A 15837-nucleotide genomic window follows, 5' to 3' on the forward strand; every position below is an offset into this window, starting at 1 on the left:
CCTGAGATGGAGGAGCAGGATATGGTGACAGGGGGAGGTGTGGTTAGAGGAGGTGTGGTGGCAGAGGTAGGTCGTTTAGGAACCACAGAATAAAGCATCAGAATCTTCTAGAGTTCCTCACAGACTTGGTTCACCCTACATGAATATATATTCTGTTAGATGACAAAAGCAAATACAGAAAAACTGTTAAACAGGTTTTACAAAGAAAAGTCACCAGAGATTAGTCTGATGAGTGACAGTTCAAGTGTGAGACTTAGGTTTGAATCTGATTCTGTCATTTACATGGTCTTAGAAGGTACCTCTTCTTAAGTCTGTGGATTCCTCACTTATAAATTATAAATGATAAAAAGAACTGGAAATAATAAGCCTACTATAACCATGATGACGAAAGGAAACCAATAACATAAGAGAAGTGCTCAGCACAGTACCTAACAGACTGGCACTCAAAAAATTCCGGTTACTTTTAGCTATACAAGTCAGTCATGTGGCATTAAAAACATAAGCTAGAGTACTATATTACCCTGTAGAAAAGAAGTATTTTAAGAAAGTGAATAATCATGCTTAGTAATTTTTTAAAAGTTAATTATAATCACATATTCCTATACAATACTGGAAAAAGGCCATTACTCTTGTTTTCTAACAGTGTCTAATGTTACTATATTGGGGACTGCCGTATGCTTTTTCATGATGTTTGCTTGAGTAGTAGTTGGTGGTTTCTGGTCTAGCTCTTATAGGCATATTCAATCTTACCAACTAGTTCTCTAAAGGTAAGTTCCAATTTAATTTGCTCTGGGGTTGATCCTCCTATAAATTCAGTCTTAAATTCTAGGTCTGTGAATGCTAAATGAAGCATCTCCTTCTGAAGTGACTTCTTAAACCATGGTCCTCTTTCTTGATCTGACCGAAGATCAGGTATTGGGAAGCGAACAGAAAGGTTTAAAGCTGGTGTGGCAACTTGTACGGATATCCGACAATTTGCAGGATTATGTGAATCATCCAGAAATACTTCAGTGAAAGCCTTGTGCTAAAACACAAATCAAAAATATGCCAGAATATCAAAGAAACATAAATGATATTAGTATTGAACATTACAATATATATAATCACTATTTCCTCATTCAGTATAATGTACTAAAATACAATTCAAATTAACTACTACCATATTAATTTAGTGTAATGAAATTTTATAATGCAGTAGCAGCTACTGACAAAACTTCAAATAACTGGCAAAAGTTAAACCAAATAAATCAAAATCAATCAAAACAAACACTGAACCAAAATGAAGACACAGGTGCTAGAGATGTATAAACATATTACTATAGACTAAAAGACAATAGCGTGTACATTAGGTTATCAGTAAATCCAATAGAGTTAAAAATCAATTCAACATTCAATTTGAAGGATTTATCTACCAATATGCTACTTTAAAGACTTGGTGTGAAATAAGATTATGCCAAATGCAAGGTCCATCTCTGACTTAACTTTGTATTTCCAGGACTAAGTCTAGAGCCTGGCACAGCATAAGTTCTAAATATTCACCAAATGACTCACTCTGAGCTCCCAAGGGTTATGAGCCCATCAAATGGCTCTTAAAAACCAAGACACATATGCACCCTCTGCTCAAAAGAACATGCCCTTCAGATAAAAGTCATTTATGTTTTGTTTTGTTTTTCCCTAAAATGTGCTGAAGCTTATAAGGCTTTAGCCCAGAGAACACTGCAGGTATTAACACTCCTCCACTTTATGAATCAGCGTCTAACCTCCTGGATTTAGGAGTTCCCTTCTTCCCCTAGACTGGGATTTTTAGCACTATTCTTTTTCTCCCCTATTGGACTCTGTAATACTAATCCCTACCTCAGCAAAAATAACCGAAGAGATTAAACCATCATCCCAGTACATCAATGGCTAATAGCAAATATGCATACTAGTCCCAGAGAACTTGAAATAACTAGTAATTGGTGGCAACAAAAAATAAAGAATGCTGATTTAACGTAAATATCCACCACTAATTAAGGAACAAACAAGTAAGTAGAAAAACAGTGAATCTCCCTTTTCTTTTTAACCGAAGGGGTCAAAGCCCCCAAATTCCAGCCCAAAATTTCTAACAGATTTCTTGCAAATCTGACTTATTTGAAATGCTTAGAAAAAAACACCATGCACCAGACAGAACTAAGTATAAGTCACCTAATGTGATGCTTGGTAACAATGCCATAAATTATGTTCCCACTTTCAAAAGTGTACCTTACATTATCTGGGCTACATTTTATATGCAGATCAGGTTGTTTACTAAATGTGTGAATAAATTTTGGGCAGATATTACAATCGCAGTTTATAAAATTCAGAAAACACAGAGAGGGAAAGGAAATCTAATTCTACACTTTAACATAATCAAAGCTACCAACTGGTGTATTTCTAGCCATTCTTTTTCAATATTCAATTTCTTTTTAAGATTTTTATTGTTTAAGAGAGGGAGAGGGAGAGGGAGGAAGGGAGGGAGGGAGAAAGAGAGAGAAAGAGAGAGCGAGCATGGGGGGGCGGAGCAGATGGAGAGGGAAAGGCAGACTTCCCACTAAGCAGGGAACCCAATGTGAGGCTCCAACCCAGGACCCTGGGATCATGACCTGAGCCAAAGGTATGCACTTAACCAACTGAACCAGCCAGGCGCCCCTGTACCTCAATTTTATTTACACAGCTGTGATAAAAATTTAGAGTAGTATGTTTCACTTTTTCTCTTAATACTCCTTCATGAGCTTTCTTCATGTTGCTTCACCATTTTTATAACTATCATTCAAAATGGCCACATAAAATTTCACTTGATATATTAGCAAAACTTATTCAGCTAGTCTATGATCTAGACATAAGTTTCTCCATAATCTATTAAGAACACTTAAGCTCAGAAATGATTCCAATAAGCCCATTAGTTAGCTATAATTAGGATTAGTATTTGTAACATTCTGAATACTTACCAGACTAATATGTTTATTGTATGAAGTATACATGTGAGATGCCATCATCTCTACTGTGGTAAGCTTTTGTGGTTGGAGCAAGGAATTTAACCTGTCCACAATACTGATATCCAGCTCACAAAACACAGGATTCAACTTAATTTGTAATTCTGCCTTCTGAGGAACAGAACTAAGTCTTGCTTGATTGCCCTTTAAAAGCAAAAAAAAAAAAAAAAAAAAAAAAAAAGGAAAACATTAACATGATCACTAAGAGTACTACAAAATTAAGTGAAAACTGTAGGAATATGACTAAACAAAAACTGTGTAACTCTGACAAAATACGTATCAAATGAAAATTTACAGGTGGTAATCACACAATATGGCTTCTTACCTGGGGTCCTTTATTCTCAGAATGCTTATAATGAAGCTGAAGACATACAGGTGAATGGGAATCAGTTCGTTCTTTGGAATGGAACATTAAAAGCTTACAAAGACAAAAATAAATTAAATGTAAGATATTAAACTGTAACTCATCACATGAATTAATAGAGGGGCTAATAGTCAAAAGACCTTTTCAAAGCCAGGAAAGCTGATTTTACATTTCATTTTGGTCGGGATCCCTGGGTGGCGCAGCGGTTAAGCGCCTGCCTTTGGCCCAGGGCGCGATCCTGGAGACCCAGGATCGAATCCCACATCGGGCTCCCGGTGCATGGAGCCTGCTTCTCCCTCTGCCTGTGTCTCTGCACCTCTCTCTCTCTCTCTCTGTGACTATCATAAATAAAAATTTAAAAAAAAAAAAAAAAAGATGTTTCATTTTGGTCACTTACAAACAATGTAAATCTTAAGTTAATTTCTTAAGAATGAGATGAGATACTTAGTATCTCATCTGCAGAATGTACATGAGAATTCAAGTAAATTAATGCCCAAGAAAGTACTTTGAAAATAAAATAATGAACAAGGGCAAAGTAACAGCAATATAGGTTATCTTGATAACTTTGGAAAGTTTCTCTAGCACACACTTTTAGAATTGGAAAAAAAAATAAAAATCAGACTAATAAATGAACAAAAGACATTTTGCTTGTCTTAAACAGTGCTTTTTAGCACACTGTGGGCATTCAGTATTTAACAGACTTCTTCTAAAATTAATAGTGCTTGGAAAATCAGTGAAATGAAGTCATCTATTCCATAAACTGTCTGCCACTCTAAAACAAGTCAACTCTAAAAATTCTACCAGACTCTTACAATGACCTTGAATGCCACTTTAAAATGTTTCAACAAAATACAAATGTGTGTGCACGCATGTGAGCGTGTGCGCACACACACTTCCTCTGTGACTTCCTCTACTTTTTTTTAAGAAAATCACTGCTGTTAATACAACTCTTTAAAAGCAAAGCCGATTTATTTTTTTTTATTTATTTATTTTTGCAAAGCCGATTTAAAGAAAAATCCTAAAGGAAAAATATCTCGTATAATTTACCTCTGTGTAGTGAGGAGGAACAGAATGAAAATCCGTGGGAAATAGGCACTCCAAAAGTTCCATTTGCCCGATGGACATGTCAGTACTAAAATATCGGGAAGCTGATCTTTGTCTTTGTTCATAGGACACTTTGATGCCAGTACCTATAAATCTATTACAAAAAAATGAAGCATTTAAGAGTACTCATTTCTTGTAGGTTAACCAATGTCAAAGAATAGTACACAAGTGTTAATAAAGCACAACTGTCCACCTATTCTGACAAGTTCAAGTTGTTAGTAATAACTAATATTCCAAAGAGTATTAACCAGAAAGACTGCTTCCAATTTCCCATTCCCTGACATACGACAGCAGCTCTGTTGATAAGAAATTATCCAGGATATATTTATTTCCCAACACTGCCCTCCCTTGACATTTTAAAATTTACACTGCAGTGGACAAAAATCTTTCAAATCTGTAAAATATATGTAGATTCTTAACATTTTAAAACCTTCAATCATTGGATCCCAAGTGAAAGTCGTCCTCCTGTTTTTGCTGTTTTTGTTGTATTTTCTACTAGCAGACATTTGAAACCTTGTCCAAAATGTTTTTACAGTTTAATTATAAATACTACAGTCCACAGGACGCCTAGGTGGCTCAGTCCGTTAAGCATCTGCCTTTGGTTCAGGTCATGATCCCAGGGTCCTAGGATTGAGCACCAACCGCATTAGGCTGTTTGCTCAGCAGATACCCTCTCCTCCCTCTACTTCTGCCTACCACTCCCCCTGCTTGTTTTCTCTCTCTCTGGGTCAAATAAATAAAATCTTTAAAAGAAAAAAATTTTTAATAAAGTAAATACTATGATCCTAACCTGTACAGTTTCTTTAGCTACATATAGAAACTACCCTGTATACTAATTTTAATACTTCAAAAAATAAAAGGCCAAAACTGTTTTATCAAATTATTAATATATGTGCCTAAACCACTTTATAAAATATGATCAAAAGATCACTTTCATGTTAAAATGAGCAATGTTTATTTATTAACAATATTTTTTTAAGTTTTTTTTTTTTTTTTTTAATTCATAAGAGACACAGAGAGAAGGCAGACACATAGGCAGAGGAGAAGCCGGCACCCTGTAGGGAGCCTGATGTGAAACTTGACCCCAGAACTCCAGGATCATGCCCTAAAGGCAGATGCTCAACCACTGAGCCACCCAAGCGTCCCTACTTATTAACAATATTATACCTTCAAATTTAATTATCTCCTCACCTACCAGGACTCAACTCATGAAAAAGTCTTTGGCTATTTGGAGGGCTTAACTTTTTTAATAAAGTTTTGTTGTTGTTGTTAATTCAGGGCCTGAACTCACAACAGTGAGAGCAAGACCTGAACTGAGATCAAGGGTTGGACATTTAATGGACTGAGCCACCCAGGTGCCCCCGGACAGCTTTACTTTTTTAAAGCAGAAGTTGAAAGTACAGCATCCGTGCTTAGGATCAGCCTTGGTGCCGTTCCCCACCTCAAAGACCATGTCACAGGGTTCATGTTGTGTCCGCGGCCCCTCTCATTAGCTCACTCCACTCTCACCCACCACTATCATCTCTGCTGAGCGAGTAGTGACAGTAAGAACTATTTTTATGATTTTAACGGTGTCAATATTTTAAATGGCAAGATGTGGTCAAAAAAACTTGTCATGAGCAGAGAAAACTCCTGATTATCTCAGTGTCCTAGTTTCACGTGCCAACTAACCTAAATTCGAAATGGTAAGCATTTCTGTAGCATTGCAAGAAAACCTTGTTCATTTCCTCATTTACAAATAAAATGTGAATCAGAAAACCAGAGATAGGTAGATACAAGAGTCCACATCTGATTCTTTTTCAAGCATCATTAATAAACATGAGAGAATTTACCGAAGGTGATCGTGTTTGCAAGCTTCCGCAAATACTGCTCGGAGAGACTTAAAATCATCTGCTGAAAATCTTGCTGGGTCAATATTTTCTATGCAGGTAAAGAAAGCTATCGCCAAAGGTGTCAATGGATTGAGGTTGAGTGATGTTTCAGGTGGTGATAAAGGATCGATGTGAAGCACAGAGATGGACAAGGTTCCCACAGCTAGTCTAAAAATAAGTTCAGGCCTGGATTCATCCACTGAAACAGATCTAGATGGGAGAGCTGAAACACATGGGTTAAAATTATGCATATAATTTGATATTTAAAAACAATCCATTATATCAAAATTATAAGACATTTACTCATACGTTAGTTTTAAAAAGCAGGTGATGAATCACACAACAGTTTGAAGGATATTTGATATTAGACAAGATAAACTGTTATCTTTCTACATCTGACATCTAGGATCCTTGATACTTGAAGCATCAAAAAGAAACATATGAACAAAAGTTTTGCATTAATGAAACTATATTGGAAAAGTAGCAGATTAACCAAAAGCTGCTCACCACATTTTCCTCTAAGCCTTGTGTCTATTTTAATTAAATTTTGCAGAGAAGAGACTGGAGGTTCTCTTTCAAGGGAAATGTAAACAATGGGACAAACTGCAATAATATGAAACTTACTAAAATTATTTAAATATGTAAAGATTACAACAAATCGGCAACTATTTTAAATTACTTCAGTGAGCTGTTAATCCATGCTTCACATTTTCTTCCTAAACTTTGTTAAATGGCCCAGATCAAAAAAAAATATGGAGAGAAAAGCAGCAGTACAATGGCATTTTCTAGAAACCATTTGTTTTAATTTTTTATTTTCTTAAAATTCCAATGGGAAACTATCAAAAAATGTCTTACACTACTTACAAGTCTTCTGTAAATTTGGTGGGTGAACTAGGTTGGATGGCAAGGTGGACCCTCTTACTGGTTGTTCTTTATGATGATCAAGGAAATCTCCCCACGTTGGCTGAAGCTGTAAAACAATTTTTTTTAAATCACATGAATAAAGTGTAGAATTTCAGAAGCCACTTTCAAGAATCGAACAAAACTTAAATAATACTTTACCACAGTAGCACTTAATGGAGATCCTGCTGGAGTATTTGTGTATGTACTAGTTAATGATAACTCAAGGTCCATATTTGGAGGGTCTCCCAGAGGTGGAAGAGAAGAGAGACTATGAGACATGTCCATATCAGCCATGGAGAAGAAAACTTCTTCTTCTAGAGAGAATTAACCTTGTCAATTGTATAATTCACATCTTTTTTTTTTTTCAACATCTTTAAAGTAAGTTAACATACATTAATATACTTCCTTCAAATTATCTGAAGTAGAGTGATGCCCTACATTTTACATTACTTCTGAAGGGATAATCTGTGAGGATCCAAGATATAAAAGGCATAGTAAAAACTCAACCAAATACAAGTTAACAAAAACGGTTATGCTATCCTATTGGTGAACTTGGTTTTTTTTTCCTTAAATATAGGATTTGCAGGACTACATGGTGTATTTTTAAGTGTCATATGACAATTTAGAAGTTAAAATCCAACTTTAAAATAGTATAAAGATCTTGTAATCTCTGGTTTCGTATGGATACAACTCTTTCTTTAAAAAAAAAAAAAAAAAAAACCTGAATATATTATTTCGAATTCTATTTACATTTCACTTCTTTCTGGAGGTTGTTTTACCCTCAAGCAAATGAGGTTTATTATGGCCAAAATTTCTTACAGACTTTAATTTTTTAGTTTTTAATTTATTGAGTTCAACATTCTGTACTTGATTCTTATTATTTAAGGTATTAGTGCTTAAACAGTCTAAAACACCTATAAATGCAAAGTAAACTGGGTAAAGACTATATACAATTGACAGAAGATTTATATTTAATGGCATCTAACCATACATTATACATGTAAGAATTTGACAAAAATGAATAATTATCCTATTTATCTTGTGTAAATCTGCATTTTTGTAAATTGTCCTTAGAATAAAAATTTTTTTAAAAATCCTGATTTACAAGACATGAGATACATAATCAGAAAGATATTTGTGCCAGTGCTTCCCTGTAATGCTGTGGTTACATCAACTTAGAAATGTTCTTCTTAGAGCATGGAACTTGTTCTTTCATTACTAAACTCCATTTTGCAACAGCCAAATTAAGTTTACTTTGCTCTAGGAGGACACTGTAGAAATCTAGTGTCAATTGTTTTAGTTGCTTACCACGGCTAGAAGGTGTACGAGCAGATTCTGTCTCATAAAAACTTTGCTCTGAAGACACACCCACCGAAAGGGAATCTTTTCTCAAATAATACCGGTTTAATTCCATCTGAATTCGATATTCGTCTTCCTGCTGCATGGGTCGGTTTTTTCTATCTTTATTAGCTAACCCTATTTTGCTAGAATTTTCTACAAGAATAGAAAGGAAAGCAAAACAGTAATTAAATTTGGAGTTACTTAATCATCTCTCTCCCAAAACCCACTTGTCCAATACCAACAGCAACTTCGTGCCACAGTTAACGCAGAACTACCACTATTTAATATTAATAAGGGCTATGTAGTAGCTTTAAGCAGCTAGCTAGGAATCACAGAATCTAAAAAGTTTTAAATAATTAAAAACAATAACAACAGAGTTGCCTATTGCCATACTTGCCTGGTCCAGCAATAGCTGCTAACATATCCAAAAGCAAGTGCACCTGCCTTGGTGACAGGAATAGATGAATAGAGTCTATCTGTCCATCAATATCCAACTTCAAAAAAAAAAAAAAAAAAAGCCATTCAGGATAAACACTCTTTAAAACCTCATCACCACAAATCCCAGTATACTTTAATGTACTGAGATGAACACTGATTAGTCTCGGATTCCTTCACCTAAGATTCCCTCCACTAATTCAATCTAAATGAAAACACTTGAAGGTCACCAAACTGTTATTCTAAGAGGGAAAATACTCCTGAGAAATTTCACGTTGGCAAGTCCAATGTCTTACTTTTTGTCTGAGTTTTCTGAGTACTTCAGGTATTTGAGGAGTCCCTGTGTCACAGTCAGTGGAAGACACTGAAGATAGTAGCACAGAATACATTCCCATCAGGATCTCAAGACTCAACTTATAATCCTCAAAGTGGGATTCAAACCAGAGCAAATAAAGTTGGCTTTCCCAAGTCTGCCCATGGATAAAACTCCCTAGCAGAACATGTGAGGCCCTCCCCTACCAACAGTGTGCCCTTGCACATGCCCAGTGTCCCACAAAGCCTACTCTCTGCTGGGCAGGACAGTGCAGGCCACAGCAGAGATGCCCACGAAATGAGTGCCATGTGGACTGCCTTGCTCATTTCCAAATCGTTGTCCACTTATCCTCCTAGAAATAAAAGCCCCAGCAAGTCTCATATCTATTCCTATGGAGTATATATTCTGACAGAGCAATTACTCTATTTTCTACATCACATTTTAACAAGGTGAGTATGTCTACCTTACTTTTCACTCTCCTCCTCTTAGTTCTAATGCTAACACTCCTATTATCCTTATGCTATTTTGCAATTTAAAAAGAATTAATACATTTATATTTGGAAAATGGTATCTTCCTGTTGGGAGGAGGGGGATTTCTTCTGATTGTAAAAACAAAATATTACATGATAATGCCAAGAAGCTTCCTTGATCTGAGAATATAATACATTCTCCAGTAATAATCATCACTATCACCTTTTTCTGAGTGTTGGGGCACTATGTTTTTATTACATTTCCATTTGTTCTAATAAAGTTCCTGTTTTATAGACAAGGACACAGGCTCACAAAGATTTACAACACAAGGCCATCTACAGACCCAGAGCCAGGATTTTAACCTCGGCTGACCCAGATGGGAAGTCCTCATCCTCTCAGGGTATGGCTATCTAGCTGCCCATGGAAGATTTCTTTTATGGGACTCCTTACTGACGGCTGCCATCCCAGACCATGAATTAGCAAAGAGTTTAGGCTGAGGACAGTGGGAAAATCTCTTTCTGATTAACACACCAAATTTTTTTTTTTTTAAGATTTTATTTATCTATTCATGAAAGACAGAGAGGCAAAGACACAGGCAGAGGGAGAAGCAGGCTCCCCACAGGGAGCATGATGTGGGACTCGAACCCAGGACCCCGGGATTATGACCTGAGCCCTATTATGCTCAACCACTGAGCCACCCAGGCATACCTTAAATGCCAAATTTAAAATTTGATTTTTAATTTCTTGTATTGAAAACATAATCTCTGACCTTTATTAGGATGAATGATCAAGAATTTCACTTCTAATGTTCATGAATATTATTTGCACATCCTAAGTTTGGCATACAAAGAACAAAGTACCTATTACTTTCCTCTGGAAATAGAAAAGATAGGACATAACTAAAATAACAAATTTCAAATTCAATATGACACAGTAACTAAACAAGAGATCTATAAATTCAGTCCATACAGTTCCTCTATTTTCTTACATGATGCATTCCTGAAAGTATATGCTAAAACTGAACATGTGAACATCAGGCTGACACATCATTTGGGATAGGTACCATCTCAGAGAACTTAAAAAAAAAATCTTTTTTAAAGATTAATTTATTTAAGAGGGAAAGAGAGTACATGTGCACACACATGCAAGGGGTGGGGAGGGAGAGGGAGAGAATTTCAAGCAGACTCCATGCCAAGTGTGGAGCCTGACCCGGGGCTCAATCTCATGACCCTGAGATCATGACCTGGGCCAAGATCAAGAGTCCAACGCTTAACTGACTCAGTCACCCAGGAGCCACTCCCCAAATCTTTCATAACATTTTGATCCCACAGTTAAGATTTGTGGATCTAATGAACCCCAGAGAGACTAAAGATCTGACACCTGAGCATCCGTAACCAATGCCACCTTTAACTACACAGTATTTATGTGATTTACGTTTCTCAAAGCTAGTATCTAGAACTTTTATTTTTCCATTTAGCCTTCATTTTCCTTAAATAAGAACAAAAGGTACTCAAACTCAAGTTACTACACAAATGTTACCATGTAGGCAAGGAGAGTACAATCTCCGAATATCAAATACTAGCTGGCAAAAAATGCCATGCTAGAATTCCAGATGTTCATTTGTCACCTAATACACATCTGTCCAAAAGTAACATCTAAAAGGTACTTCTACAAATCAACATATAATGTGCAAAAGTTCAGGTCTGTGCAAAGATCAAACATACAAAATTTAAAACAGAACTATAAAAGTGACTGCTGTGGTTCTTCCTTCTTAGAGAAATAGCTAATGCATTCCCCAGAGACATGGGTGTGTTAGGTTCCGAAGGATGTTATTAGCCAATCATGGGATTCCCTGTAGTGTTTAAACATACTTATATGGCTTTCATGTTATTCTATGAACAGGCTTAAGACCTGGTGAAAGGATTTCATACTGCCTGAGGTAGGAGACAGCAGTAAACAAAGGAGAGGGAGTCCTCAGCAAGAGGAAGGTTGGCATTCTGATCACCACCATCCTCTGACTACAACTATAGCCAGGCCTGCCAATCCAAGGATGGATTGCTGGAGATCCTCAATCCTCTGTACTCAGCTGCTCCCTCTTCCAGGTCCCCACAGCAATTTCTATACCCCTTACTATATACATTGTATTAAGGCAAAGATAGTATTCCACTCTTGTCTATATCAGAGCCTGGCATAGAGTAGTCCCTCAAACACCTATAGCTAGTTAGCCCAGTGGGTAAACAAATGAAATCCTGATATTTTCTTAATTTAAACTACATTTTACAGAGATTATATAAAAAATTAGTTTTCAAAGTGTAAAAATAACACTTCACAAACAGTTTTAACAGACTAAATATAGGCTTCCTGATTCTCCAGCAGACTATTCAATACTTTTCTGTGAGAAATAAGTGCAGTTGTCTTTACAGTGTCTTCAAAAAGCCGAGATATGAAAAAATGATAAATCTCTTTTCATAAATAGTATACAACTATAAAAACGGCCATTCCGCTCAAAACCCATCTAGGCGGCATTTTTACATGCATACAATTAAACACCTTCTACGGTCAACTTCTTACTTTCCAAATCTCTTCTCCTTTAAACTGAATGTTATGATAGAGTCTTTAATAAATTCCTTATTAACTCACAAATGTTTCTGAACTGCTAGAATGGGGGAAAGTGAGTGCAGGAGACACTGCTAATAACACCTGAGCCTAAGCACAAGTGTGACAGAGAGTCCTCACATGAGGCCCTAAGACCTAAGGTCAGAGACAGCAGAGAGTAAGAACACAGACTCCAGGACAGAGGGTGCCATAGTTACAGGACAACACACAGTAGTCAATCCGTGGGTCATTGCACACATTACAGAATACTTATACTTTTCTTTTGTTTTTAACTATAGAAAATAAAACAAATACTGACCTTAGCTCCAGGAAGTACTTCATTCTGTTTCAATGTGAGACTCAACTCCAGCCTACCAATTAACCCTCCAATCTGCACTGGGTCAGAGGGTGCTACCTCTGGTAAATTTCTAGTTAGCTGTGGGTGTGGCTCATAAACAATTTTGGGATTCCAGCTAGGTGACAGCTTTGGCTCAGTTTCCTACAATGAGGCAGTAAGAATAAAGCAATTCTTTAAAACACCTTAGTGTAAATATACTGAAATGCAAAATACAAATGTCAAGAAGAGTAAAATATAGGACATGAAAAATTTCATTATGTGACAATGAATAAACCAGTGTCTTATAGCTAGCATGGAACACAGTAGTAATAAAGGAAAATCATGGAAAAGGATTTTATGAAAAAAAAAAAAAAAAAAACACAATATCTATTCAAATTACAATAGTAAGAAAACAAAATTCTATAACGAAAATCTGAAATAATGTAAAAGATAAACTATGGAAGGACTGATTTATAAAAGGACTCTACTCTTAGAAAGGATTAATAAAAAGTTCCTTAATTACAAAATTTTAAGATATGATTTATAAGTTTTCAATAATACATTCATTCTGTAAGGTAAATATGAACATTGCTTTTGTTTTTATAATAAAAGAGTGTTAGTTGTTAATAATACCATTTCCCCTCAAGACACAGTACCCAATGTTATACCCAGCACTGGTAGGAAAGGCACTGATCATAAAGATGAGTATTTTAAAAATTCTGAAATGTGGGTCTCCACTACTGAATATTTTAGTTAACTTCAGATCAGCCGGAAACTCACACATATTTTATATCCTAGCACAATTTAATAGTCCTCCTTTAAACATTTATTTATTTACTTTGTTTTGTTTTTTGAAGAGGGAGAAATAGACTCTTAAGCAGGCTCCATTCTCAGTGCAGAGCCTGATAATGGGCTTGATCTCACAACCCTGAGATCATGACCTAAGCCAAAATCAAGTCAGATGCTCAACTGACTGAGCCACCCAAATACCCCTAATTTTAAAGATTTATCATTTAGTGTTTGGTGTTTTTGTTTTTCTCACCACTGGTGCAGTTGAACACACTGGGGAAGATTTTGCTGACGCAGAAAACTCCTCCCAGAAGAGAGATACTCCGGAGAGCTGAAGTAACTTGTGAGCAAAGGCTGTGGGCTGATGCACATTAATTCCTGAGGACTCGTCAGCAGCTTCATCACAGTAGACAGTTCTAAAAGTTCAAGACAAAAAAGCACTGGCATAAAACTTTTTTTTTAAGATTTTATTTATTCATTACAGAGAGAGAGAGAGGGGCAGAGACATAGGCAGAGGGAGAGGGAGGAGAAGCAGGCTCCCCTCAGGGACCTGATGTGGGACTCGATCCCTGAACTCTAGGATCACACCCTGAGCCGAAAGCAGAGCTCGCTGAACCATCCAGGCATCCCATAAACTCCTAAGAAAATCTACTTGCAAATATAAAGAAACATGTAACTTTTAAAAGTAAAGGTGTTTTCAAGCATTGGCACTCCTTAGAAAATGTCTAGAATGTGGTCAGCATCACCGTGCTTTACTACAGGAAATGTTTTGACCAAGAGACCTCACCCTCAAGAAGGATAATTTTATGGGGCTCCTATTGGGGGAAAAAAATTAATAACTTCCTAAAGTTAGCCTCAAGGAAAACAACTCCTGTGCTCCCTTATGAATATCTCCTGGTAAAGTGAGACAGCATTTGTCTCCAAGTCATTAAGTCTGACATGAATGACATTTCTTGAATTCTTATGACCACTCTGAGTTTTTATGACTACACTTCAGTTTCAACAAAAAACAGAATGTAGTTCTACAAGAAATTTTACATACTTTTTAATATACCATTTCAGGAAATGCAACCTAATTTTAAAAATCTGTTAACAATAACCATTTCACTAATAGGTAATTTTATGATAGAAAGACAGAAACCATAGCATATCTGCTTAAAATTTGGTAAAAGCCCCCAACAGATCCCTATACAGAGTGTCTTTAGTGCTCAGTGCACACACTTCATTCCATGCATTTCTGTTGGTATTCACATCACATTAAGACACAGATGAACACTGATTGCCTCAAGGGCAACCCTCTTGGGTCCCCTCCCACTCTGCGTGCTTCGTACTATCTGTATGTTACCGTACTCTAAATAAACTTTGCTTTGGGCCCACCAAAAATGAAAACAAAAAAACAGTGACTACCTCAGATTGACACTCAGGAGTATGTATATGAATCAATCTCTGTTTTGGAGATAATATAGGGTTCCAAGTGAGCATACACAGAAAACTAAGTGTGGTTTCTTTTTAAGTAAATCACTATCACACATATTGACCTTAAGATACTCTCATAGAATCCTCTCAAAGAAAACCAGTCAGCCTTTCTCATGTAAGCAGCACTTAAATCAAGCACAGGAAAGCAAAGAAGCCCTTCGAGTTAATGAGACATGGCAAAACAGGGTGTCACTCATATGAAAAAACTCCCAACAGAAGTGCCTTAAATTTAGCAGTATTCATCTATTCATGATTTTTACTTGATATTACTAAAAGAGAATCATATGCTCTGAATTCCACACAGTATTATATACTTATACCCCGACTGGTACCTTAAGTTTTCAATTATAGGCTTAAAATGTATCTTGGAGAGCCGTGCTTTACCCAGAAACCACACAACATGGTAACTGAATAGCATCATTTCTAATCTCTAAAAGTATCTGATGAAAGTCAGATCTTAACTATTTATCAAAGGAAATAGGGCCACTTATTCTCAGATATAAGAAATCTTACCTTTCTATTCGAATCTCAAGCGCAGTTCCAGTTTTGGAATTGTCTGGCACGTGTTCAATTCTCAAGACTGTGTCTATAAAAGTGACTGTTACTCTTCTTAGTACTAGAACAAACAGGTAACTGTCAACATGACACCGCATATATACTCAATAAAAACTTCTAATGAAAGGAATAAATGCTACCTTACACAGAACTTAGAAAATACAAAAGTTGTATTTTTTTCCTTCAAAATTCCAAAATCTTAAGTTTGGTAAAAACCATTGTGTCTTACTGAGCACCCACACCAACACACCTCAACAGACACCTGGGCAAGG

The 15837-nt window shown here is 36.3% G+C and overlaps 1 protein-coding gene across 6 annotated transcripts in view; it reads right to left on the reverse strand.

The window, feature by feature from the left end:
* ATG2B (autophagy related 2B) overlaps positions 1-15837 on the reverse strand; it is a 71348-nt gene that overhangs the window by 39825 nt on the left and 15686 nt on the right. For 5 of the 6 annotated variants that reach the window (XM_077910499.1, XM_077910497.1, XM_077910501.1 and 2 more), the window contains exons 4-15: positions 15524-15626; positions 13788-13950; positions 12728-12907; positions 8992-9088; positions 8562-8747; positions 7413-7567; positions 7215-7320; positions 6312-6573; positions 4423-4573; positions 3337-3429; positions 2967-3155; positions 751-1024 (exon numbers count right to left, since the gene is read on the reverse strand). In XM_077910499.1, coding sequence (XP_077766625.1) covers positions 751-1024; positions 2967-3155; positions 3337-3429; positions 4423-4573; positions 6312-6573; positions 7215-7320; positions 7413-7567; positions 8562-8747; positions 8992-9088; positions 12728-12907; positions 13788-13950; positions 15524-15626 — 1959 coding nt within the window. The remainder of the gene's footprint in view (positions 1-750; positions 1025-2966; positions 3156-3336; positions 3430-4422; positions 4574-6311; positions 6574-7214; positions 7321-7412; positions 7568-8561; positions 8748-8991; positions 9089-12727; positions 12908-13787; positions 13951-15523; positions 15627-15837) is intronic. The other variant, XM_077910498.1, reaches the window with a different exon arrangement.

This window comes from Canis aureus, chromosome 9 (genome assembly GCF_053574225.1).
Source record: "Canis aureus isolate CA01 chromosome 9, VMU_Caureus_v.1.0, whole genome shotgun sequence".
Lineage (NCBI taxonomy): Eukaryota > Metazoa > Chordata > Mammalia > Carnivora > Canidae > Canis > Canis aureus.